The 25,834-nt window shown below is 40.9% G+C and overlaps 1 protein-coding gene across 1 annotated transcript in view; it reads left to right on the forward strand.

Moving 5' to 3' along the window:
• The window catches only part of CPA6 (carboxypeptidase A6), a 380,767-nt gene that overhangs the window by 246,141 nt on the left and 108,792 nt on the right, over nucleotides 1-25,834 (forward strand). The window contains exons 3-6 of the mRNA XM_004697528.2: nucleotides 9,723-9,847; nucleotides 15,253-15,367; nucleotides 22,245-22,346; nucleotides 25,162-25,266. Of these exons, the coding sequence (XP_004697585.1) occupies nucleotides 9,723-9,847; nucleotides 15,253-15,367; nucleotides 22,245-22,346; nucleotides 25,162-25,266 (447 nt within the window). The remainder of the gene's footprint in view (nucleotides 1-9,722; nucleotides 9,848-15,252; nucleotides 15,368-22,244; nucleotides 22,347-25,161; nucleotides 25,267-25,834) is intronic.

A 25,834-nucleotide genomic window follows, 5' to 3' on the forward strand; every position in this document is an offset into this window, starting at 1 on the left:
AATTGGAATCATGATGGGAGGGCGGGGGTGGGGGGCGGGGGGAGCATTTAAAAACTAAAGGAAAGTTGTATGCTTCATCATTGCCACACTGCACCTTGACTGGCTCATCTCTTCCCCGCAACCCTTCTGTAAGGGAATGTCCAGTTGCCTACAGATGGGCTTTGGGTCCCCAGTCAGCACTCCCCCTCATTCACAATGAGTTGATTTTTTTCTTCTGATGATGCCTGATACCTGATCCCTTCGACACCTCGTGATCATGCAGGCTGGTGTGCTTCTTCCATGTGGGCTTTGTTGCTTGCAAGATAGATGGACACTTGTTTGCCTTCAAGCCTTTTAAGACCCCAGACATTATATCTTCTGAAAGCCAGGCACCATCAACTTTCTTCACCACATTTGCTTATGCACCCATTTGTCTTCAGCAATCTTATCAGGGAGGTGAGCACACAATGTTATGATTTTTTGTTCTTTGATGCCTGATAACCAAGGCTGTAATCTTTATGGAAGCAGTCAAATCTTTCTCCTGGGGAGTGGATGGTAAGATCGAACCTTTAAGGTAGCAGGCAGGTGCTTAATCGTGACACCACTAGGGCTCCTTAATTAACAAATACTGCAGTAAATATAGGTTTTTATCACAGTAAATAACAGTAGCTTGTTAGAAATGGATGACAGAAAGGGTTGAAACTGCTGTTCTCTGTAGAACCAAGGAGAGAGAAAACCAAGCCCAGGGCACAAGTTAGATCAAGAGTAAAAGGATATGATGAATGAGAATCATGAATAATCCTTTATCTTCTGTGCTGTGCTGTGTTGCATCTCATCCATATGTTTGTTCAGCTTCTATCACTTAGAAGTGTTAAAGACTCATGTACTTGCTAGGGAAATCACAGATAAATCCATGCAAATTTGGTGTTATTCTGACATTATGGTATTTTAACAATTACGTGTAAGCTACTTTGGATTACAGAACATCTGTCCTTTGGAACATTTTCTGAAAATGCATTACAATGTCTTAGTGTAATGTATACCTTGACTCAGAACAAAAATCACTGTAGGTGCCTGGTAGAACCTCTACTCTGTGCATATGATGCCCTGGCAGCTCTCTATTACTGGAGGAATTTTGCTGGAATCTAAAAAGCCCATCCTTCTGTCTCAGGGAATGGTCTGTTGTCATCTGGTTTATGTAGTAGTCATCTCTGCCTGAAGAAGTTTCCAAATCCCTTTCCATCCAAGAACCATCTTATCTTCAGCTGTCTGTTGGCATCTTCTCATCATTTCTATTATCCTCTTGGGCATGTCCCACACAGGAGAAACCTATCGTTTTCTGCCATTTACTGACATGTAGATTTGTGAAACTACCATAAAGAAAGAACTACCGTATATACTCATATATAAGCCGAGGTTTTCAGCACATTTTTTAGACAGTCTTTTTTTTTTTAATCATTTTATTGGGGTATCGTACAACTCCTATCACATCCATACATACATCCATTGTGTCAAGCACATTTTTACACTTGTTCCAGCACATTTTTAATGCAGTTTTTGTGGTAAAACCCACACATACATACATTATGTCTAGCGCATTTTTACATTTGTTCCAGCACATTTTTAATGCAGTTTTTGTAGTAAAATTAGGTGCCTCGGCTGATATTCCGGTCGCCTTATACTTGAGTATATACGGTATTGCACCACCACAGCTATCTCAACAATACGTTTTTAAAGAACGTTGTATGTTATTAAGCATTTTCTAATTATGTATTTGCAGAAGAGTATGACTGTCCCCTCCATATTGCTCAACATACAGGCAATACATGCATGTGAAGTGAGGGAACGGACTGGGGCTTAGGTCAGGTAGCCTTTGTCTTCAAAGTGGTATCTTTCTTTTTAATGCTTTATTTTTTTAATCATTTTATTAGGGGTTCAAACATCTCTTATCACAGTCCATACATACATCAGTTGTGTAAAGCATATTTGTACATTCATTTCCCTCATCATTCTCAAAACATTTGCTCTCCACCCAAGCCCCTGGCATCAGCTCCTCATTTTTCCCCTCCCCACCTGCTCCCCCCTCCCTCATGAACCCTTGACAATTTATAAATTTATAAATTGTCAAGAGGTGGACTATCAATAACAGGGACTTGACTACCCAGATCGCAGTCTATAGCCTTCTAAATGGACTATACCTCAACAGAAAGCAATCTCACAACTGAACCAATAAGTCTCATTATGATAAATGGAACAAAGATCGAAGTTATCAAGGATTTCATTTTACTTGGATCAATGTCCATATCAGCAGCAGTCAGTAACTCACATGACACATTGCAATGGGAAAACCTGCTGCAAAAGACCTCTTTAAAGTGTTAAAAAAAAGTGGGTGCATAAGCAAATGTGGTAAAGAAAGCAGATGGTGCCTGGCTATCAAAAGTTATAGCATCTGGGGTCTTAAAGGCTTGAAGGTAAACAAGCGGCCATCTAGCTCAGAAGCAACAAAGCCCACATGGAAGAAGCACACCAGCCTGTGTGATCACGAGGTGTCGAAGGGATCAGGTATCAGGCATCATCAGAACCAAAAATCTTACCATAGTGAATGCTGGGGGTAGTGCGGAGTGGAGACCCAAAGACCATTTGTAGGCCACTGGACATCCCTTACAGAAGGGTCTTGGGGAGGAGATGAGCCAGTCAGGGTGCGATGTAGTAACGATGAAACATACAACTTTCCTCTAGTTCCTAAATGCCTCCTCCTACCCGCCCCCAAATGCCTCCTCCAACACCACCACCCCACCCCACCCCGCGCTGCCCCCCTCCCGCACTACTATCATGATCCCAATTCTACCTTACAAATCTGGCTAGACCATAGGATGTACACTGGTACAGCTAGAAATTGGAAATACAGGGAATCCAGGATAGATGATCCCTTCAGGACCACTGCTAAGTGTGGCGATACTGGGAGGGTGGAGAGAGGGTGGTGTGGAAAGGGGGAACTGATTACAAGGATCCACATATAACCTCCTCCCTGGGGGATGGACAACAGAAAAGTGGGTGAAGGGAGATGTCGGACAGGGAAAGATATGACAAAATAATAATAACATAAATTATCAAGGGTTCATGAGGGAGTGGGGAGTGGGGAGGGAGGGTGAAAAATGAGGAGCTGATGCTAAGGGCTTAAGTGGAGAGCAAATGTTTTGAGAATGATGAGGGCAAGGAATTTACAAATGTGCTTTACACAATTGATGTATGTATGGATTGTGATAAGAGTTGTATGAGCCCCCAACAAAATGATTTTTAAAAGAGAATGTTTTTGTTGGGTGAAAGCCTTTCCTTGACTTTTAACAACAGTGGTCTCATACAAGATTCGTCCTTTTGTGACTGACTAACACTTTTCCCAATTGATAAAAAATAGAAAGGAACAAAACTGAAGTATCTTCTTCCATGCCGGAAAGCTGGCCATCTGTTACCAAGTTGAAAGCACACCTAAAATTTTTTTCCAGGAAATAACACACCCTGAGGCTGCAGCCTTATACCAAAAGTCCTTTCAGGGACACCTGAACCAGCTGTGCAATCAGCCTTAAGAACAGACAGGTGAACTTGACCAAGCCATTAAGTAACCACGGCACATGCATCCGAAGGGCCATCAACACGGTACCAGACTGAACCATGATTCCCTTAGAGCTGCCAAGAAAATTTTACATTTTTAATCACATATCATTTCAGGACTGCCTACCTATTACCAGGTATTCTTTTATGTGCTTTATCTGGATTAAATAATTTAAACATCACAATAACTATGAAAACGTATTATTAATAACCCAATTTGTACAAAAGGAAATGGAAGCACAGGAAGCTAAAGTAGTAAGTGGAAGAAATGGATTCAAACTCGAGATCTCGCATTCTAGAGGACATGCTCCTTACCACTACATTTTCTATCATCTCAATGACAATACGAACAACCACTAACACTTGGAATGAGTCCACTCTGACTCAATGAGCCTGTAAGACAATGTACAACCGCCCCAGCAGGCTTCGAAGGCTGTCAGACTTTGCGGGAGCAGAACGTCTTGCCTTCCAAAGGGGAAGTGCTGGGGGTTCAGACTGCTGACTGTGGCACAGGCTCTTTACTGGTCAGCTAGAAAGATGATGTAATTTTCATCTTCCTCTTACCAATGATAAAAATAAAGCTCGGAAATATTAAAGGAATTATCCCCAATCACACAGTTGCTAAGAGAAGAGACTGAATTTGATCCTAGGGATTCTGACACCAAAGTCTAGTTAATGCCTACAAAGCTAGTTAGTTGCCTGTGTGCTAGGAAAACCCAAATTCATTCACATTCTTTATCTTTAGTAACATATATATGTGTGTGTATATGTATATGTATATGTATATAATTTTCCTGAATAAGGAGACAATCTAGCCATAATTGTCGTTGAAACCAAAAACACATGTAGTGAATGTCTAGTCTTTAGGGCATCCTTTTTGTCTTTTTATGTGACTTCCATAAATAATAATAATAAAGCACTTGCTGTGTTTGTTTGGAGCTCTGACTGTGTGCCAGGACTTCTACGATGTGCTTTCCTGCGTCGTCGGAGCCTTGTGGTTGTCCCAGAGTAACCGTCTGCACAACGGAAGGAAACGCTGCCCTCCTGCACCACGCTCACTAGGGTGGTTATGTTGGAGCTCATTGTTGCAGCCACTTGGCCGATCTCATTGACAGTCTTCCTCTGCCTCACTGACCTTCTACCTTACCAGCCACTATGGCCTTTTCCAGGGACTGGTCTCTCTTTAGAACATGTCCAAAGTATGTGAGATTGAGGCTCTCCATCCTTGCTTCTAAATAGCATTTTGATTGTACTTCTTCCAACACAGATATTTCTGCTCTTCTGACAGTCCGTGGTACTGTCAACATTCTTACCAGCACCATAATTTAAAAGCGTGTGTCTTATTTCCATTTATTCCTAATAACCTCACAGAAAATACTGTAACATAGATTTGGTATGCATCTTCAGAGTATAGATGAGGAAACTGGTACTCAGAAACATTAAAGGTTCATCCAAAATCACAGTAGATGCTTTACAGAGCTAGAATTCCAACCCAGGTCCAGCTGATTTTTAAGTGCATACTGTTAGCCATGACCCTAAACTGTCTCAAACTCTTAAATAGATCTGAACATCTGTTGTTCCTCATCATGTTGTGAGGGGTTCCTAGATGGTGCAAGTGGTTTATGTGACCAGCTACTAAGAAAAGCTTGGACCCCTGAGTCGACCCAGAAACTCCATGGTCGGTAGTTGGAAATCCTGTGGAGGAAAGTTTTACTCGGACACACGTGGGATTGCTATGAATTGGAATCAAGTCAATGGTGACTGATGAGTAGATAAGTGCAGGTAAGGAAAAACAACCATATTGCTCCAAGATCAGAGAAATCTTTACTAAACAAAATATTCAAGATGTGAAGCTATTTGTCTCTTGACATGTTTGCCTATGCTTCCTGCACGTCTGTACACCGTTGAAGGCACCGCTTCTACCTTTCTACTCTTGCCCCCAAAGAATGCTGTGCCCCTTGAGCTATGTGTCATCAAACGGCAGTTTGGGCATCCGTTGTGTTCCTTTTTAATGTGCTTTGGGTTTGGGGAACAAAAGGGCCTCTGAAGAGGCAGCATCAGGACTGTCGTGTGGATGGCACAACTTTTCCCAATGAAATTTCCATTAAGTAAGCCCTTGCTACCCTCAAAGTATGACCAGGCTGTGTTGTCTTAATTAAATATTCTCTGTTTAACATTAGGATCTAATAGCCATTGCAATGGTTACAAAGAACCCCCAGATAAAACTCATGACTAAAAGGCTTTTTATGGAAGTTAACAGGTTATAATATCAGCGAGAAATGCTCAGGGCGGAGCTGTTTATCAGGACATGTAACAAAGTTCTTTCAGAACTGCTAATAGCTACGCAAAGGGGCATGCCACTCTGCTGGGAGCCCCAACCCAAAGGCATTCAGCTCAAGCTCCACGGGTCAGCAAGCCCAGATCACTGTATTAGTGCCTAAAGGCACGCCACTCCAGTAAGCCTCAGCCCAAAGCCACTACTCAGTGTCATTTCCATGAGTCAGCAGCCCAGCTTCCCCAGTTCAGTGTCCAGAGGCTCCCAAACTGCTACTCAGCCTCTGGCACAGAAGCACTCAGCTGTTCTTGCTCCGTGGTCTGCAAAGTCCACCTCTGCTTCGCATGCTCTGGCTCCTGGCTCTGCTGCTGCTCTTCAGGATCCAGGAGGTTCACTGCACATGGATCTTGGGTCTAGAGCAGTGGTTCTCAACCTTCCTAATGCCGTGGCCCTTTAATACATTTTCTCATGTTGTGGTGACCCCCAACCATAAAATTATTTTTGTTGCTACTTCATAAATATAATTTTGCTAATGTTATGAATTATAATGTAAATATCTGATATGCCGGATATATTTTCATTATTACAAATTAAACATAATTAAAGCATAGTGATTCATCACACAAACAACATGTAATTAGATATTGTGAAAGATTTATGTGCTTTCCGGTGGTCTTAGGCAACCCCTGGGAAAAGGTCATTTGAAGGTTGAAAACCACTGGTCATGTGGATGCATTCCACTCCTGGCTCGTGCTGGTAATGTGATCCCTCCTCCTGCTTCTCAGAGGGCTCCTTTTATACATGGCAGGATGGTGGTCCAGGGAATTCTGTTCACAGTTACTCACAAGTAATTCCAATCAGGATCTTCCCTCGCCTTCTTACCAGACCCATGCAGGGAAAGGTGGGAGTTAGGAAGGTGACTGGAAGAGGCACATAAAGTAATGCACAGCACCTGCGCAGGTACGTTGTTGTGATAGAAAAGAGATGCCTCTGTTCAACTTCCCTGACTTTTCTCTCTCTGAGGTATTATTCAAGTTTTCTTTAAAATGTTTCTAATAAGCTTATTGTTATCATGCTGTGTCCTAGAAAATTATCCCAGATCACCCCTTTGAGAGCTCTAAAAACAGTCATCCTAACCCTCTGAGCTGACCTCTCTGCTTTGCATTTAACTGGTCCAGCAAAGCCTTCAGGAAGGTGTAGTTTTGTTTGGCCCTTGCTCTCTAGATCATCTTGGTAAATCCAAGATTTGTCCCCCGCTACAATTTATGCCAGAAATCCATCTTCATTAGCTTCAATCTTGCTTAAAAGGCTAATAGAAACATCAGTTCTTTAAGTTAGCTGATTTTCATGTGCTTTTGGCCAAAACCTGTGTGATACCAACTTCAGTCGCAATCACATCAATGGTAATAATTCCATCGTGGTTCCCGTTCTTCATTTTTGTAATTTAATCACACTCTCTTGATTTGTGGAGGTTGACAGTCTTCTCTTGCAACTCATCTTGGAGGTCTTCCTGACCTTCCTTGATTCATCTAAAAATTTTGATTCATCTAAAAGTACATGATTCATCTAAAAATTTTGCTTTATGGGAAGCAGCATTCCTATAAACTTGTTACCAAGCTCCATTGATTTGCGAAGGTATCCACTGGAACGTGTTACAAATTTTATCTTAGCTCTAACCTTAAAATTGTTTCTTTCCATGGCACAGATTGAATCCTTGTTGGTTTGTTTTATAAGATACTCTCATAAGACTCACTGAGAAAACTTACTTGCAGCCATCCACTAATCACACAGACATATTTAAACATATTTATTTGGAATAAACCCATTGTGGAACCGAATGAGCTAGAACCTGAGTAGCAATGGTTTTTGCTTTACCTTTGTAAACAGTTGCCTGGCACCTGGAGTAATCTGGGGAATACCCAGATTATTCATCCAAGCACCCATCCCTCCAAAATATTACCAGAGGAAAACTGTCTGTTCCTTTTAACATTATTTCCTAATGTCACCACAAAATACAATTCCGAATTTGGCAGTCTTTTTTGGTGGTTGTCCGCCAGACTGATAAGCCAGCTTCCCAGAACACTGGTCCAGGCCACACCGTAGGACAGGACACATCGGGGAACTTTCCTGTGGAGAATCCACTCTCGTTGGTGGATGGAGATTCCGCTTCCTCAGACCCTCGTCTCTAGAGTGGTCTTTCAGAATATTTCTGGTGCTGTGATTTTTTTACCTTCTGAATGCGGTAGTTTCCTCATCTCCAGTGGCATTAAGGGAAGACAAACAGATTGTTAGCCTTCATATTAAAATTCTGTATCTCTTACATTTGAGGGATTAGATGCAAGTCCCAAAAATGATTCAAGGGTTAGCAAACTATCATAGAAAGAGAAATGAAAGATGCCAACAAGCTTTACTTACAAAGACAAGAAGCTTGCCATTTCCCTCTGATTAGCAAAACCAGAAATAAATGGAACTGTGCTGCAGTGTAAGAATCTAAGAAAAACAATGGCTGACACACTGGCTTCAGTAGGGATAAGACTTGAATTAGAACAGGGTCAGCCCTCCTTGAGGGAGACGTAAAAGAGGTGGTTTAGACTCCTTTATCGGGGACAGGCGGTGCAGTCTAGAGATATCCTTGCCCAAGGGCGGCCAGATGGATCAAAGGACCTCTTGCAGCTCCTTCCAGCCTCAGGTTGTCTGTGATTGCTGGCCGGGCACATTCACTGAGTCCGATTTGCCCTGGGAGTTACTGGAGCAGTCAGCTGCTTCGAAGAAAGCAGGTAACCTCTTTGTCCCCCAAATAAAGGTCTCTCTACTCTCTAACAGATTAGACTGTACCATTAGAGGTTTGTTTCCATGAGTCATTAAGGAGTTTTGGTCTTCTAGAGTTCCCTAACAGCATGCAGACACTGACCCCCTAAGTGAAGATAAAGGAGGTACTGACTAGAGTTCATGGCTCTGCATCAGGACTAAGGCTGGAACCGCAAGTCAAAGCAGGTCCCAGAGCACACAGGAGAAGACTGAGACAATCCACAGGACTACTGCGCTTGAAAGGCAGGCTGTGCTAATTAAAAGACAGGGAGGGTACTCCTCCCTCCCATCTGAATCCAGTTGCTTTTCAATGAGCATTGAGCAGGGCACTAGGGATACCACAAGAAACAGAGCAAATATGGCTCCTGCGTTCCTGTAAAATACGATACACGGCGCGGCGGCCTGCAGTCGATTACGCCATGAGATCTGCATCCATGCAACAAAGTAGCATTGCTAGTAGGGGTCGTATGCGCTTGGAATGGCGTGGTGGACAAAGGGGACAAAGAAAGAGGAAGTTACCTAGCAAATGAAGCTCAATGTGCTATAAGAGCTATGAAAGTCTCTCCGAACTCTCAAGGGGGGCTTTCTAGTCATGTGACAGGTGAGGACTGGGAATTAGAAAAAGGCCTATGCTGGGTGCGAAGAAAGCCCACCTATAATGTTCCCTTTGAAATTGCCAAATCACAGTGTGCTTGTGTGGCAGGATGAAGACTGACCTATATCCTTCTCTTTCTGAATTTCTTGCCTATATTTGTTTTAAAATAATATTTATGTTATCCTTAAAATGAAAGTATCCCCTTTTTAACATGTGGCTTTCATGTACTGGTCTTGAAACAATTACGTGTATTTATAATCAAATAGATTTGATGCGATATGGAAGCCAAATTCAAGATCAAATAGGAACTTTAACCTGAAGGTGCAAGCACTGAATCTAAACCCCACATGTGTCTGATGTTACTGTATGCAAATAAGATAGCATGTTTGACATTATGACATGGATTTTTCCCCACCTAGATGGAATTTGATTTATAGGTTGGTTCCTGCACTACAGGTGGACCTGTGGCAGCCCAGCAGTATCTCCTACATATCAGAGGGCACGGTTACTGATGTCCATATCCCACAAAATGCTTCCCAAGCACTGTTAGCCTTCTTGCAGCAAGCCAACATCCAGTACAAGTAAGCATTTCTTTTAACTTGCTATAAAATTCATGTGTACGTATCCAAATATAAGTGATAGCTGATTTCATTTGTTGATTGACCTCCTGAGACTGGGTTTAAGGTACTGAGAACACTGAGGTGAATAAAACACAATCTCTACCTTTGATTTGCTTCTGAATGAGCAGAGGAGGCGATAATATTGAAACAGCATTACACGATTAGTATAAAGTGATCAATGGAAACACAGATTTTGTTACTGCTGCCTGATGGTTTAAATGTGTGAAGGAAGGAGAGCAGCCTGGAAAACCCTAGAAAATCATGAGCGCACTGGGGCAGGAAGCAGACCACTCGCTGACAAAAGATGAGACCTGAGAACCTCACAGGCCACGGGACAACTCAAGCTAAGGGAAGAGGATGCGTGAGTGGCTTGTAGGAACAGAAAAGTATTGTGTACAAGTTTTGAAGGCTGGGATTCCAAGATCAGAGCATTGGCCCTGATGATTTCTTCTACGCTTTACGGTAGAATTGTCCCATGCTTCTTTCCTAGCTTCTGGTAGCCCAAGTATTTCCTGGTTTGTAGCTTGTGGGTTACCCGTTGGCTGCCAACCAGAAGGTCAGAAGTTGAAGACCAGCAGCCACCCCTCGGGAGAAAAATGAGGCTTTCTGCTTGAAGGCCCGTGAGGCAGCTCTCCCCTTTTCTCTAGGGATGCTATGAGTCAGGGTTGGGTTGGTGGCAGTGGGTTTGGGAGTTTGGGTCCAAACCAATACACTACAGCTCAACTCTCAAAACATTCTAAAATGATTTAAAGCTTTGAACACTTCATTTTGGTGTTTATATATTTCAACTTTAAACTGGAAACGCCGGAGACCTTTGTGTAGATCGCTGGCTTTGACAAACGTATTGCTTTGTTTGCTTTCAAGCAACAAGAAGAAATGTACAGATTGTAGTGGTTAGGGAAATATAATGATAATTATCTTTAGTAACTCAAATATGTTGACAGTTTATAATGATCTCAACCCTAAGCAAACTTACATTTTTCTTGACCCTTTCTGATCCGATGATGGCACAAGGACACTTAGAGGTTTACAAGGTTCACTTGGTTCTTAAGACAGAGCAAAGTCGCACTTTCCGTATCCTAGAGTTCTAAACTCATTCAAGTGTCGACACATAGCTTATTTCCTTGAGGAAAAGAAAAGCACAGATAACTAAGCTACTCAGACTGTCCACCGAAAGCTCCACCCTTAGTTTGAGCCATGGGAGGCAGCTACCAACTCATTTTACCAATTTTACACATCCTATCTTTCTTTATTTCTAAAAGACGTCCAGTTTGAAAGTCAAAATTTGAAGGGTGAAGAACAGTAAGCAGAAGATCAAACCCTGCTAGTGCTGTGGGTTAGGCACTGTGCTGCTAATCACAGGATTAGCTGTTCAAAACCACTAGCTGGTCCTTGAGAGAAAGATGAAAGGCTATCTGCTCCCATAAAGATTTATGGTCTCAAAAATCCCATATAGGGTCTCTATGTATCAGAATCAGCTCCATTGCTCATAGGGTTTGTTGGTGGGCTCTAGGATCAATCAAAAGAATTGTCCCACACCCAGCACCACTCTAAGAAAATCTACGTCTCTCATGGACCAAAAGTGATTCAAAATATATTTTTTAATGTAAGTGATCTTGGGATTTGAATCTACCACTTATCTGTCAGTTTTCCACTCAGTGAAGACGTGAATGCTGCTATGATGCTAGAAATGACGTCACTACTATTGCAAATATCTGCAGGGTCACCCAATGTGAACAGGTTTCAGCAAAGCCTCCAGACTAAGAAAGGACCACAAAGGACTAGGCTGTCCACTCCAGGGAAATTAGCCATTAAAAGCCTATGGACAGCAGGAGGAAATTCAAATACTGAAGACCTCAAAAATAGCATCAGAGCACTATCAGAAAGTGTATCAGAAAATGAGCCCCTCAGGTTGAAAATATGTTTTTGATAACACAAACTATGCACATGGATTCTCCAGATGGAGTGCACAGAAGTCAAATTGACTACATCTGTGGGGAGCAGTGATGAAGACACTCTGTACCTGCAGCTAAAACCAGGCCAAGGGCTGACTGTGGAACAGACTACCAATTGCTTATTTGTAAGTTCAGCTTGAGGTTCAGCTTGAGTTCAACTTTTAAAATTCCATGAGAGCCAAAAGATGACCTTGTGTATAGTCCACCTGAATTTTGAGACCATATCAAGAACAGATTTGACTCATTGAACATTCATGACAGAAGACCTGAGAAGCTTATGGGATGACATTAAGAACATCATACATGAAATAAAAGCAAAAGGTCATCACAAAGACAGGAAAAGAAAATATAAAAGTGGCTGTCAGGATGTTCACTGGAATTTTCTCTTGATAGCAAAGTAGCTAAGGCACATGGAAGAGATAATGAATTAAAAGAGCTAAACAGAAATTTTAGAGAACAATGAAAGAAGACAAAATAAAATATTAAAATGTGCAAAGAGCTAAAGTTAGAAAACCCCAAAGGAGGAACACACTCAGCGTATTTTGAACTGAAAGAACTAAAGAAAGAATTCAGTCACTGGTTTACAAAATTAAAAGATTCTATCGGCAAAATACTGAAGAATGCAGAAGCCTCAAAAGAAGATGGAAAGACAAACTATGGAAAAATGGAAAGAATCACTATGCCAAAAAGAACTATTGACACTCCACCATTTCAAGAGTAGCACATGAGCAAGAATGTATTAGCCAAATGTATACATTCACTGAATGTATTAGCCAAAAAACGAGACTCCGGGAATTGATAGAATACCCATTGCAATGCTTCAGCAAGCTGAGCACTGGAAGCACTCACTCATCTGTCCCTACAAATTTGGAAACCAGCTTCTTGGCCAACTGATTGCAAAAGATTCGTATTTTCACCCATTCCAAAGAAAGGTGACTCAGCAGTCACCTGTAGTACTCGAACTATAGAACAATGTCATTGAATCACAGGCAAGTAAAATTTTGCTGAAGATCATCCAACAACAGTTGCAACAGTGCACTGACAGGGAGCTACCAGGGATCCAGGCCTGATTCAGAAGAGGGAATGAAGCAAGGGATATCATTGCTAGTGCCAGATGGATCTTCTTGACTCAAAAAGAAAGATATTTCTTTTTTAAATACCAGACTACCAGAAAGATATTTACTTGTGTTTTATTGACTATCAATGGCATTCAACTGTGTAGACCATAACAAACTGTGGATAACTGTGAGAAAAATAGGAATTTCAGAACACTTCGTTGTGCTCGTGTGAAACCTGCACGTGGATTAAAAAGCAGTTGTGTAAACAGAACATGGGATGGTTTAAAATCAGGAAAGGTGTGTGACAGGGTTGCATCCTCTCACCATACTTATTCAATCTGGATGCTGAGCAAATAATGAAAAAGAAGGAAGTATCAGGATCAGAGGAAGGCTTATCAACAACCTGAGATCTGCAGATGATATAATTTTGCTTCCTGAAAGTGAAGAGGATTTGAAACACCTGCGGATACAGATCAAGGATTTTAGCCTTCCATATGGATTGCAACTCAATGTGAAGAAAACAAAAATCCTCACAACTGGACCAAAAGGTAACATCATGATAAACAGAGAAGAGATTGAAGTAGTCAAGAATTTCACTTTGCTTGGATCCATAATCAGCGCTCGTGGAAGCAGCAGTCAAGCGATCCAACAGCACACTGCATTGGGTAATCAGATGCTCAAGACCTCGTTAAAGTATTTAAAGTCAAAGATGTTACCTTGAGAACAAAGGGGTGCTTGACCCAAAACATGGCATTTTCAAGCACCCTATACACATGTGAAAGATGGCCATCAAATTAGGAAGACCAGAGAAGAATAGATGTATTAGAATTACGGTGCTAGCAAAGTGCCATGCACTGCCAAAAGAACAAGTCAGTACAGTGTCTCAGAACACTGGTCACACTGTTTCATTTACTTTGGACACATTCTCAAGAGAGAGCTTCCCTGGAAAAGGCCATCCTGCCTTGAAAGGGCCGTGAAAAAGAGGAAGGCCCTGACGAGAGGCTTTGCACTGTGGCTGCAACAACGGTTCCGACATAAGAACGGTTGTGAGGATGGGCAGACCGGGCCGTGTTTTTCTGTTGAACATAGGGTTGCTGTGAGGCCAGAATCCACTCAAGGACACCACCACCAACAAAACATAGACAAGCCTTCAGGGCATTAAAGGATGCCTTTATGGGCACTGTTATCACAGAAACCCACTGCCATCAAGTCAATTCTGACTCATAGCTGCCCTATATAGGATTCCCAAGACTACACATCTTTATGGGAGTAGACAACTTCATTGTTCTCCGTGAGTTGCCAGTGGTTTTGAACCACCAGTCTTTTAGAAGGCAGCCAATGCTTAATCCACAGCACCACCAGGAACCCTTACATGTTCTTTTAAGAACACGTAAGCCTTTAAGCAACAGAGTTTGAGGGGAGATAAAGTAAGAAAGCAAAGCTTTTTACTGCTGGACCCAGGAAATCTTTTGAGGGTTTTGAAAAATGTATATAAATATTCCAAATGATAGAAGTGCCTTGTTGCTTCATAGCAAATCTAGTTATAGTAGGTCAATATTGGGAATATAGGTTTTTAGGCAAAGTAGAAATAACATCAGAAATGCTAATGAGTCTGTCTGGAACTGGTTCCAAACATTGGAATCCCACACTTTGCTCTCAGACTTCAATTTCCTCCAAACACGTTGGCTTTGATTAGTTGAACTTCTCTTGAAATCCTTGATATTGACGAGTACCTAAATGTCGTTTTCCAATTTTGGGTATTTCTCCAGTTTCCTCTTGAAAACTGTAGATTTTCCCTCCTTTCCCTTTTCTCCCAGAGTCTTGAGCTGGGTGTGCTGGTAAAACCGTGAGAATAGCCTTCAGTGATTATAGAGAGGAGCCAACAGAAGCAGCAGCAGAGGAGGTTGTGGAGACAGGAGGGCAGTACTTATTACATCACCACATTGGACAGTCTCAAAGTCGGGGTCACGTTCTGAGTTCACATTCTGACTGCCATTTGCTAGTGGGATGCCCACAGCAAGTTCTTATCCCTCTTGAGGCTCAGTTTCCCCACTTTTAAAATATAAATCAGAATAGAAACTAAGGGCATATATGTAAATGCCTAAAACTATGCCTGGCACATAGCAAAATGAGTAAATGTAAGTGCTTTTATATATCATTCTTTTGTTGTAAATGCCCCACTGATGGTAACTATTACTACTAGCATTACAATTTGGGGACATATGGCTTATAATAAGTTCACAGTTTAAACTCGGTACAACATTTATTTAACACTTAAATTTTTTTCTCCAACATTTGAGATTTTTATATTATCTCAAATTACTTTTCAGTATGTTTATCATTTCATATCCAGGGTCCTCATAGAAGATCTTCAGAAAGCACTGGAAAGGAGCGGCAGCTTGCAGACCCACAGAAATCGAAGATCTGTTCCTGGACATAATTATGAAGTCTATCATTCCTTGGAAGAAGTATGTAATCAGAGCTTTTGTTGCTTATTCACAAGCGCATAGTTGTCGTTTAAGTGTGGGGACTGGGAGGGACATACAGAGACAACACTAGGTGCCTAAGCACCTATGTTCAACCACTTCTTCCATTAAGCTGTGTACTGCTATATAAGAAGTAGAAAAATAATTTTAATTCCACCTACTTTGCCCACCACTATAGAGGGCATGAGAAATGAAATGAATGGATGTGATAAAGTTCCTGTCATTCCAGTCATAAACACCGTCACAAAAAGCCATGGAAACAACAAGAAAATTCCTAGTGCTAATTGAAGAATGTCGGCGAATTTCTGGGTACCCTATCATCAAATAAAATCAGTTTGGTTTCTATACACCAACAATGGGAAAGATAACAAGGATATTAGAGAGGCAATCCCATTCACACGAGTATCTAAGAGTTGAAAATACCTAGGGATAAATCTAACAAGAAGAATTTCTATAACGGGAATATAAAATACTGCTGAAAGAAGCTAAAGAATACATAAGTAAGTGGAAACATGTTCATGGATTGAAAGATTGTTAAGATGTTTAGATTGTTAAGATGTCGATACTACCCAATGGGATGTATAGATTCAATGCAATCTTAACCAAAATTCCAACAACTTTCTTTACAAAAATAGAAAAACTTTTCTATAGAATGGCAAGAAGCCCAAATAGTTAAAATAATGCAAAAGAAAGTAAGATGGTAGAAACACTCATATTTTAAAAACATTTTAAAACATATGATGCAGCTACTGTAATCAAAACAGTCTGGTCTTGGTGTAACATTAGATACATAAACTAATAAAATAAAATTGAGAGTCCAGGGAAAGAGCCACACATAGTTATATTAGCATGTAACTCACAAATCATACAATTCAAGTTCAATTGTATTAAAAAGTTGTACAATCATCACCACAATCAATTTTAGAAATTTATCTTCTTTCTTGTACTCATTGTTATTAGCTCTCCATTTCCCCCCAATTTCTCCTGTCATACCCCCAAGAAGCCATGAATCTAGTTACTGTCCCTATAGATTTACCTATCCTGGATTTCATATACAGAATAACATACAAAAACAACAACAATAACAAAGTAAAACAGAAAAACCTCAATTGAAAAGAAAGCAGAAAATATTTTAAAACTAAAACAAATTTAAAGTGGGCCAAAGGGAAGATTATATGATAAAATGTTGATTTTTTTTTTTTTAGGGATCCCTGCCCACAAGGCAGTTTAATTTTATTCAGTTTTTGTACTTTTGATCTCTTATAAGCCTCTTTTTCCTAGTTCTCTTCCATGTCCTCTTCTGATGAGCCCCCAAGCTCCTGAAAATTTGTAACCTAATTGCAGCTGCCATAGCCCACTTTTTAATGCACTGTGCATGACAGCAAAGCTATTCCTATCCCTGGTCTCTGATCAGAGGGGTTCCACTGGAAGCTGAATCCATATGTGCACCCTGCAAATGGACTTTGGGCTTCTGCTATCGTCCATAGTAGTCTGTAAACCTGGTGTTCACAATGTAAGCTCTGATACTATTCTCTCCTTTGGATTTGGATTTTATTATTAAGTGGCATCAGGATTGGAAGAAGGCTTATAGCAACCTGCCATGTGTAGAAAATACCACCTTGCTTGCTGAAAGTAAGTTGAACTTGGAATTATTTGCTGATGAAGATCAAGGGTGACAGCCTTCGATATGGATTGCAGATCAGTGTAAACAAAATCAAAACCTTCACAACTGGCCCAACTATCCTGAAAAAAGGAGAAAAGATTTAAGTTGTCGAGGATTTTTATCTTGCTTGGATCCATAATCAATGTTCATGGAATGGGAGCAGCAGTCAGTTGATCAAATGATGCATTGCATTGGGTAAATCTGTTGCACAAGACTCTTTAAAGTGTTGTAGAGCAAGAAGGTCATTTTAAGGACTATAGTGCTTCTGACCGAAGCCGTGGTATTTTCAATAGCCTCATCTGCATGTAAAAGTTGGACACTGAATCAAAAATCAATGCGTTAGAAATATAGTGCTAGAGAATAATATTGAAAATACCATGGACTGCCGAAAGAACCCGGATTTCTCTGGGAAGAACAGCCAGAAGGCTCCTTAGAAGCAAAGATGGTGAGACTTCCTTTCAGGTTCTTTGGACGTGTTATCAGGAGAGACCAGTCGCTGGAGCAGGACATCATGCGTGGGAAAGCAGAAGGGCAGCAGCAAAGAGGAACGAGCCCTAGACAAGATGGATTGACACTGTGACTGCAGCAATTGTCTCAAACATAACAATTGGGAGGCTGGCGATGGACTAAGCAGTGTTTTGGTCTGTTGTACATAGGGTCAGTATGCTTCAGAACTGACTTGACAGTACCAAACAACAGCCAAACCTAATTGTAGCGCCTCAGGATCTTTAAACGTGCTGTAACTTTCCCCCTTGGAAAACTGACCGCAGCCCCTGCCTCACCAACACATCATTTACTATTCTCCTGATCCCTGCTTAAGCAAAAAAGTAGCTATTTCTAATCTCCCAGACTAGGGGACACTTGCCCAAGGTCACTATGAGTTGGAAATGACTGGATGGCAGTGAGCTGTTGTTGTGTAGTTGGGTAATAATTGCCTCCATTGCACATAGATGTGATATTTGCTACCCTTCTTAATTGTGTGACTGCTTAAAGCATCTCTCTCCTAATGAGCTGCAAGTTCCATGAGGGGAGGTCAGAGCTTCCTGGTGCAACAACCTCCTAATAGAGAGTTGCTGACAGACAGAAAAGTGGGTGAAGGGAGACGTCGGGCAGTGTAAGATATGGCAAAGTATTAATTTATAAATTATCAAGGGTTCCTAAGGGAGAGGGGAGCAGGGAAGGAGGGGGAGAAAATGAGCAGCTGATGCCAATGGCTTAAATGGAGATAAAATGTTTTGAAAATGATGAGGGCAAGGAATGTACAAATGTGCTTTACACAATTGATGTATGTATGGATTGTGATGAGTTGTATGAGCCCCTAATAAAATGATTAAAAAATAATAATAATAAGTGAATAAAAAGCATATATTTACTGACCAACTTCCTCTAAATTGGAAAAAATAGAAGTGCCATATATAAATCAATAAGCTCCTGTTCTGTTGTGTTTTTTTAAGAATATGTGAGGTTCCCATTACAATTTCTCTCTTTACAAAATTATTTCTAAATATTTATCTTTTTTAAATAAATCACTTTATTGGGGGTTCTTACAGCTCTTATAACAATCCATACATCAATTGTATCAGACACATTCATACATATGTTGTCATCATCAATTTCAAAACATTTTATTTCTACTTGAGCCCTTGATATCAGCTCTTCTTTTTTTCCCTCCCTCCCCCACCTTCCCACTCTTGTGAACCCCTGATAAATTATGAATTATTATTATTATTTTCATATCTTAAACCATCTGCTGTCTCCTTTTATCCACATTTCTGTTGTTCGGCTCCGGGTAGGCAGGGGCTGGTGTTAATATGTTGATCATTGCATGTGGTTCCCTGTTTCTCCCCCTTCTCCCCACACCTTCCCCCTACCCTCATGGTATCCTGACTCCCATTACTGTTCCTGAGAGGTTTATCTGTCCTGGATTCCATGTGTTAAGAACTCTTATCTGTGCCAGTTTACATGCTCTGGTCTAGCCAGATTTGTAAGGTAGAACTGGGATCATGGTAGTCGGGGGATGCGACTATATTTGTACCTCTGTAAATGCCTTTTGCCTCCTATTGCTTCCTTTATTTCTTTTTACTTTCCTCCTGTCCCACTATGATGTTCAACCTTCATTCAGTTCTCAGTACTTTCTCTCAGCTACATTGCACTTAACCAAACCCCACCAGGCATGAAATATTTCTTATCTCAACACATATTTAGAAGCTTGAGATTAGAAGAAATGGAAAGGTTTTAAATAACTTGGTACACGGAAATGCTATGAGTTGGAATCTACTTGATGGCAGTGTTTGGCTTTGGAGTTTAAAATTAAAATAAACTTAAATACACACACAGGATAAGTCTATTACAGTTCCATTTTATACATGCCTGGATTTTGTTCGAGGGTCTAAATATGTGCAGTGAAGTGAAATTTCATAGAATGGCTTTTCTATCCATGTCTTCGTAATGCCCACCCAATGATAGGGTGAGACTATGCAAATAGAATGTGTAACCCTATTAGAGGGGACTTGTGGGTATAAGAATGAGACATCTCAAAAGCAAGAAGAGAAAATCCTGAGACCATCAAGGAAGAAGAGATACAGGCAGGGCGAGTTTGAAATTCCTACCTGAAGAGGCAGGAGCAGCAGGGACCAGAGGCACCAGAGCAGAGGATCTGCAGTGTCCAAACCATCGACCATGAAACTGAGGCAGAGCAGTAGGTGGGATCAGGCAAAGGCAAAGGGACCCTGAGTTTGAGAGACTGAGGACCAGATAGAGAGACGTGGTTACTGACCGAGGAGAGGCACTGCTGTGGACCAGAGCATTCCTATGGTTTTGTGATCCTGAGTGGTAAGTTGTTAACTTCCCTAACAAACCTTCACTGTCATGTGAATTGTCTGTGTGTTCTGCATGGTCATTTGCAATGAATCATTGAATCCAGCACAAAAGTTCCGTGGGAGGCATGGCTGGGGTCAAAATCAAGTAAAAGAAGGATGGAGAGAAGAGGTATGTCTGTCCTCTGCCTTGTGGCGATCTGCCTTGGGCTGGTGTGGAGATGGGGTCTCCTTCTCCCTATGGAAGCCAGGGGAGCTCTGTTGTGACCTCCATGCCATTGACTCATATGCCTCTGTGATCAGTGGATGGCTGCGCATAAGTTCTCTCCGCAAGACAACTTGTCCTGGGATCTTCAGGTTCAATCAAAACAGGGGCTTTTCAAGAGAATCTAGTGAACGAGTTAAATTCAGGGTAAGAGAGGTCAGTTCAGAAGGTGGCTGTTTTTTTGTTTGGTTTGGTTTTTAATTCAAAAAGAGATGACCTTGAGCGATTACCTCAAAAGATATGGAATGACCACAGGGACTTATTAAGTTTTTTAAGAAAGATGAACGCTGCATTGGTTTAAAAAAAAGGTCAAGGAAGTTGCACCAAGGTATTTTTTTCCCCATAACAATTGTAGCATGAATTGTCCTAAGAAAAATTCATTGGAAAACCATATCCCATCCACCCTACAGCAGTGATATTACCCTTTGGGACTTCTCTTGTTCCACAAACTCAAAGAAAATTGAAGCGGAATGTGATTTGAGTCCCCCACAGATGACAGACTGGCCGTTTTGACGTGGGGTAAATCTAAGAGCACAGAATTCTTCAGGGAAAGGCTGCTGCTGCTGTTGTTGGGCGTCATCGAGTTGGTCCAACCCACAGCAACCCTGTGTACAACAAGATAGAACACCGCCCAGTCCTGCACCATCCTCATGGTTGTCCTTATGTTGGAGCTCATTGTTGCAGCCACTGTGTCCACCCATCTTGTTGAAGGTCTACCGCTACCTCCACATTACCAAGCATGACTGGTCTCTCCTGACAACCTGTCCAACAGATGTGAGATGAAGTCCCTCCCTCCTTGCCTTTTAAGAAGCATCTGGCTCTGCTTCTTGCAAGACAGATCTGCGTGTTCCTTTTGGTAGCCCTTGTACTTTCAATATTCTTTGCCATGACCACAGTTCAAATGCATCGATTTTTCTTCCTACTTCTTTATTCAATGCCCAACTTTCACATGCATATGAAGTAATTGAAAATACCATGGCTTGAGTCAGGCTCACCTTAGTCCTCAAAGTAATTGCCTTGCTTTTTAAGCACTTTAAACAGGTCTTGTGCAGTAGATTTACCTAATGCAACGTGCCATTTGATTTCTTGACTGCTGCTTGAGCATTGATTGTGGATCAAAGCTAGACGACATCCTTGACGATTTCAGTCTTTTCTCCCTTAGACATGATGTTACCCAGTCGTCCAGGTGGGATCATTTTGCTTAGAAAGGTGGAAACACTGCCTTCAGAGGGTATAGACCCAGATGGAGGAAACATCAAGAAGCAATAGCATTGCATCTTGATAGTAAGGTTTCCGTGATTTTGAAACAATATGTGTTTACACTCATATGTGTGTATGTGTGTGTCCTGATTATTAAACTAAATGAACAAAGAAAGAAAAGACAATATGAGTATTTTCCAAGATATCTTTTCAACACAGACCCTCTTTTTCACATCATGGAACAATGGAACATTTGTGTGCCTTTCTATCCCATTAGAAGGCTTTCATGTCAGAAATGTCACTGATCTAAGTGTCTTATTCATACCTCTCAAATATACTTTATCCTGATGACAGATAAGTGTGTATAAAGGAATCAATGCAAATTTATCATCATTGCTGAAAAATCAAGGAGCATGCTCTCTGACATATGGTTCAGTGTAATAATCTTTAAATGCAAAAACTAATGCCTTTTTCATAGCATCTTCTTTTCAATAGCAAATTTCACTTTATGTCATTATAGTAGTTTAAGTGGTTTTCCTTAAGCTGACTTATTACATTAAATCTCGAGAGGTAGAGATGAAAATCAAATTTGGTTTTAAAAACCCAGACCACAGCCATTAATAATCTATAAAACTGTGCCATGGAGATATTAATGATAAGTTATTACTATATGATTTAGCAAAATGTATAGGTTAAAAAGGGAAGGATACAAAGTAATGAAGCTACTATCGGTAAAGGCATAATATAACATGTAAGCTTAAGCATCCCGAAGCAAATAAAAGTACACAATTGGTTTTTGCTAAATCCTATGTTCTATGCTTGCCCTTAGAGCACTGAGAACTGGTGTTGTCATTCGCTCACCTTTTGTTTTCTAAAAGCCCACCACCGTGAATATGTTCTTTCATTTGCTCTTAGATTCAAAACTGGATGCGCCATCTGAATAAAACCCATTCAGGCCTCATTCAGATGTTCTCTATTGGAAAATCATACGAAGGAAGGTCTCTCTATGTTTTAAAGGTAAGAAATTAGTACCTAAATAAAAAATTTTGACCAAATGTTTATTTTTTTCTACTGTGACTTCTGAAGAAAAGAAATAAAATGAGCTTGCATAGTCATATTTTACAGTATTTGATAATTTAAGGAAAGTTCAGCCTTAACTTTTTGATCCATAATATTACTAATATTTTCAGAGTAAATTGATGCACTTAAATAACTACCCAAACTGTGTAAACCTAACAAAACCACTCCTATCGAGTGGATTCTGACACATAGCAACCTTGTAGGACAGAGATTTGGTCTTTTGGGTTGCTGAAACTGTAACTTTTTACAGAGCAGATAATCTCCTCTTTCTCCGGAGGAGTGGAAACCCACAGTTTGAACTGCTGACCTTGCAGTTAGCATCCCAATGCGGTAACCCACAACTTAAACAACCAGTGGCTTCAAAATTACTTATGAATGCATGCTAGCTCGGATGAGCCGGTGCAAGACTCTATCAATGCGTATGTGCCGTTTCCTAACCCCGCTGCAGCTCTTTAGAGCCCTTCATCCTATTCAGCCAAACTTCTCAAAAACGTCATTGCCTCTGCTTCCTCAGCTCCCACTCCAACCTTGACTCCCTGACTTTTACCCGCACAGCACTTCTAAAACTACTTGTGCCGAGATCAACAATGATTCCAAGTTGATTCTCCTTCTCTCTATCTCTGACTGCTTCCTCGGGTCTCAGTTGCTGACCCCTCTTCCTTGTGATTTCGCTTGGTTTGTTAGTTGCCATCGGGATTTCTCTGCCTTATAATGACCTTAATAGAAGGCTACATTGCCCAGTTTTGCACCATATTTACTACCATTGAAGGTTATGTTGGAGTTCATCATTGTAGCCATTGTGTTCATCTAACTCCTTGAGAATTTCTCTCATTTTGCTTCATTTTGTTGAACCTCCGCTTTAACCAACTCTATGTCCTTTCCTTGGGTTATGGCACCTGGTCCCATGAACCCGACCCTCAGCACTCATCCCACGCCACAAATCCTGCCGAGGTGGACATAGCTGCTGCCATGGTTTCAACAATCACCCTAGTTCTTTCTATCCAGTGGAGTACATAGACATCATTGCCCACTTGACAATCTCATCTAGATTTTCAAAAAGCTACCCAGACTCCATATCTTCAACAGAAATTATCTTTCTTTCCAAATCCTGGGAACTTTCCCTTATATCAGGGAATGTTACCATGGCCCCATCAGTTCAGAAACTGAAACATCTTACATTCCTCTCCTTTATTTTAACCTTTTACCTTAAATCTACTACTACAAGTAACAATTGTGTCTTTTAAATATTTTTTGGATCTGCCTCAAGCGATTGTTCCCACTGCTGTTGCCATAATTTATCTCAGCATCCATTCTCCCAGGACTGTAGCAATGACCTCAATATTGAACTTCCTTTAAAGCTCTGTTCTCCACCTTCTATTCCTCTAACCCTCCAAAATTCTCTCTCTCTCTCTCTCTCTCTCTCACACACACACACACACACACACACAGTCTCCCCATCAGACACCAATTTCCTTTTGGGGTATCCAAAGAATCCATGTGTCCCCTGCTTCAGATCCAGCTGTATCAGACATACCTCCTCATACTTTACTATTTTAGAAGCAAGTCCTCTAATACTCAGATTCCCTACTGTGTTTGAAACACTAGCTCCAACGCGCCTGCAGACAAGGGTCAAGTACTGCTCAAGAATTCACATGTCCCTCTTCTGAGATGCCTTCTCTTACTCCTCAGAGAGGGGGAAAATTAAAAAAAAAAATTTTTAACATGCACCTAGCCACATTCATACAATAATGATTGATTGATGTATTAATTATTTGCATGTCTGCCTTCCCCACGAGCATATGTTTCTTGCCTTTTTGTCTTTGAATCTCCAGTGACAAGCAATGTACCGCATGAAAAGGAATGTCTTGACAAGTACTGCATGATCCCACTTACATGGAATATCTAAAATAGGAAAATACATAGAGAACACAGTTTAGTAGTGGTGACCAGGGGCTGGGAGGAGGGAGAAATGGGGAGTTATTCTATAAAGAGTACTGAGTTTCTGTTAAAGAGCATGAAAAATATTTTCACATGAATAGTCGTGATGGTTTACAATATCGTGAATGTAATCATTGTCACTGAAGTTACTTATAAAAATGGTTAAAATAGCTAATATTTCATTAGCTACATTTACCACAATAAGAAAGAATATTCTGAGATGATAGTTGAATGAACTAATGAATTCATGAAAACCAGGTCTCCTATATGATAATGTTGAGATAATTATTAGGTTTGAAACTTGTTGTAAATAATGCTGATGTCGTAGGATTTATAAAGAACCATCTGCCACATTAATCTACTCTTCATAACATTTTGTTTTATATTTTCACTTCATGCTATAATAAAGTTTAATTTGGCCCATCTATTTTTAAAAAGATATTTCTTTAAAGCAGTTTGCTTCCTTAGGAGGGAAGGAAGGAGAAAGGAAGATAAACAGTCAGATACATATTTTAACTTTTTCCTTAATAGTCACATTCTAAAATAGAGCAGCAAACCTATTTTAAGGAATTCTCTCTTCTTTGTGTATTTTCTGATTCTTAGATTTGTAATTAGGGACATAAAATTGTGTTTCTACATAAACAAGCCTGGACCTTCCCCACGGGGATAGGAAATATCGTTTTCTCTTCTTATGGGTTACCACGCAATGAATCAAACTATCGTGAAGAATTACACGGAAAGTCCGTTGATCTGCTCTGGTCAGTGAATCCCAAGGCAAAGAAGGCGTGATGATGCTGACTCCTCTCCCTTTCAGCTGGGTCGAAGGTCTCGAGCTTACAAAAGAGCTGTCTGGATGGACTGTGGTATTCATGCACGAGAATGGATCAGCCCTGCCTTTTGTCAGTGGTTTATAAAAGAAGTAAGTACAAGTCAAACCCTTTGCACAACATCCATTTCAGCTACTCAGTGCTTCCCAGGTGTCTTTATTCTGCCCAAGGGACAAAAATGGGAATGTGAAGCCAGGGATACCTGATTGTGTAATCAAGCCCTGGATTCTAGCATTTGCTTTCATCTGGATGAACACCTATCCTAACCCCCTGCTCAGTTAATCCTTACTTTTGCCCTCAGAGATAAGAATGGCCATCCCTGGTCAAAGGGAAAGAATCTAAAGATCCCTCACGAATTTCTGACAAATTAAGAACTAACCACTGTTAGATATCAAGAGGCTAAAAGCCCAGCGTATGATATTCCACAGCAGTCCATTCTGTGATATTCCGCTCAGAAAGTCCTACTTCTCCTTGCTTCCCCCTCAAAGGATCACAATAGCAAGGTGAGACAGTGACTGCCCTGTGCCTTTCTGACAGAGGCCTGGGCTTCGCGTACCAAAGACCGGCAGCATCTTCGGCTTCGGTTAGTCTTCAGTGACACTGCTGGCTGATGTCTCAGGGAGGTTTCATTTTCTACAGGCTTATGTCTGGAGGGGGTTC

Source organism: Echinops telfairi, unplaced genomic scaffold (assembly GCF_000313985.2).
Source record: "Echinops telfairi isolate 266 unplaced genomic scaffold, ASM31398v2 ScPeMD7_1;HRSCAF=3_0, whole genome shotgun sequence".
Taxonomy (NCBI): Eukaryota; Metazoa; Chordata; class Mammalia; order Afrosoricida; family Tenrecidae; genus Echinops; species Echinops telfairi.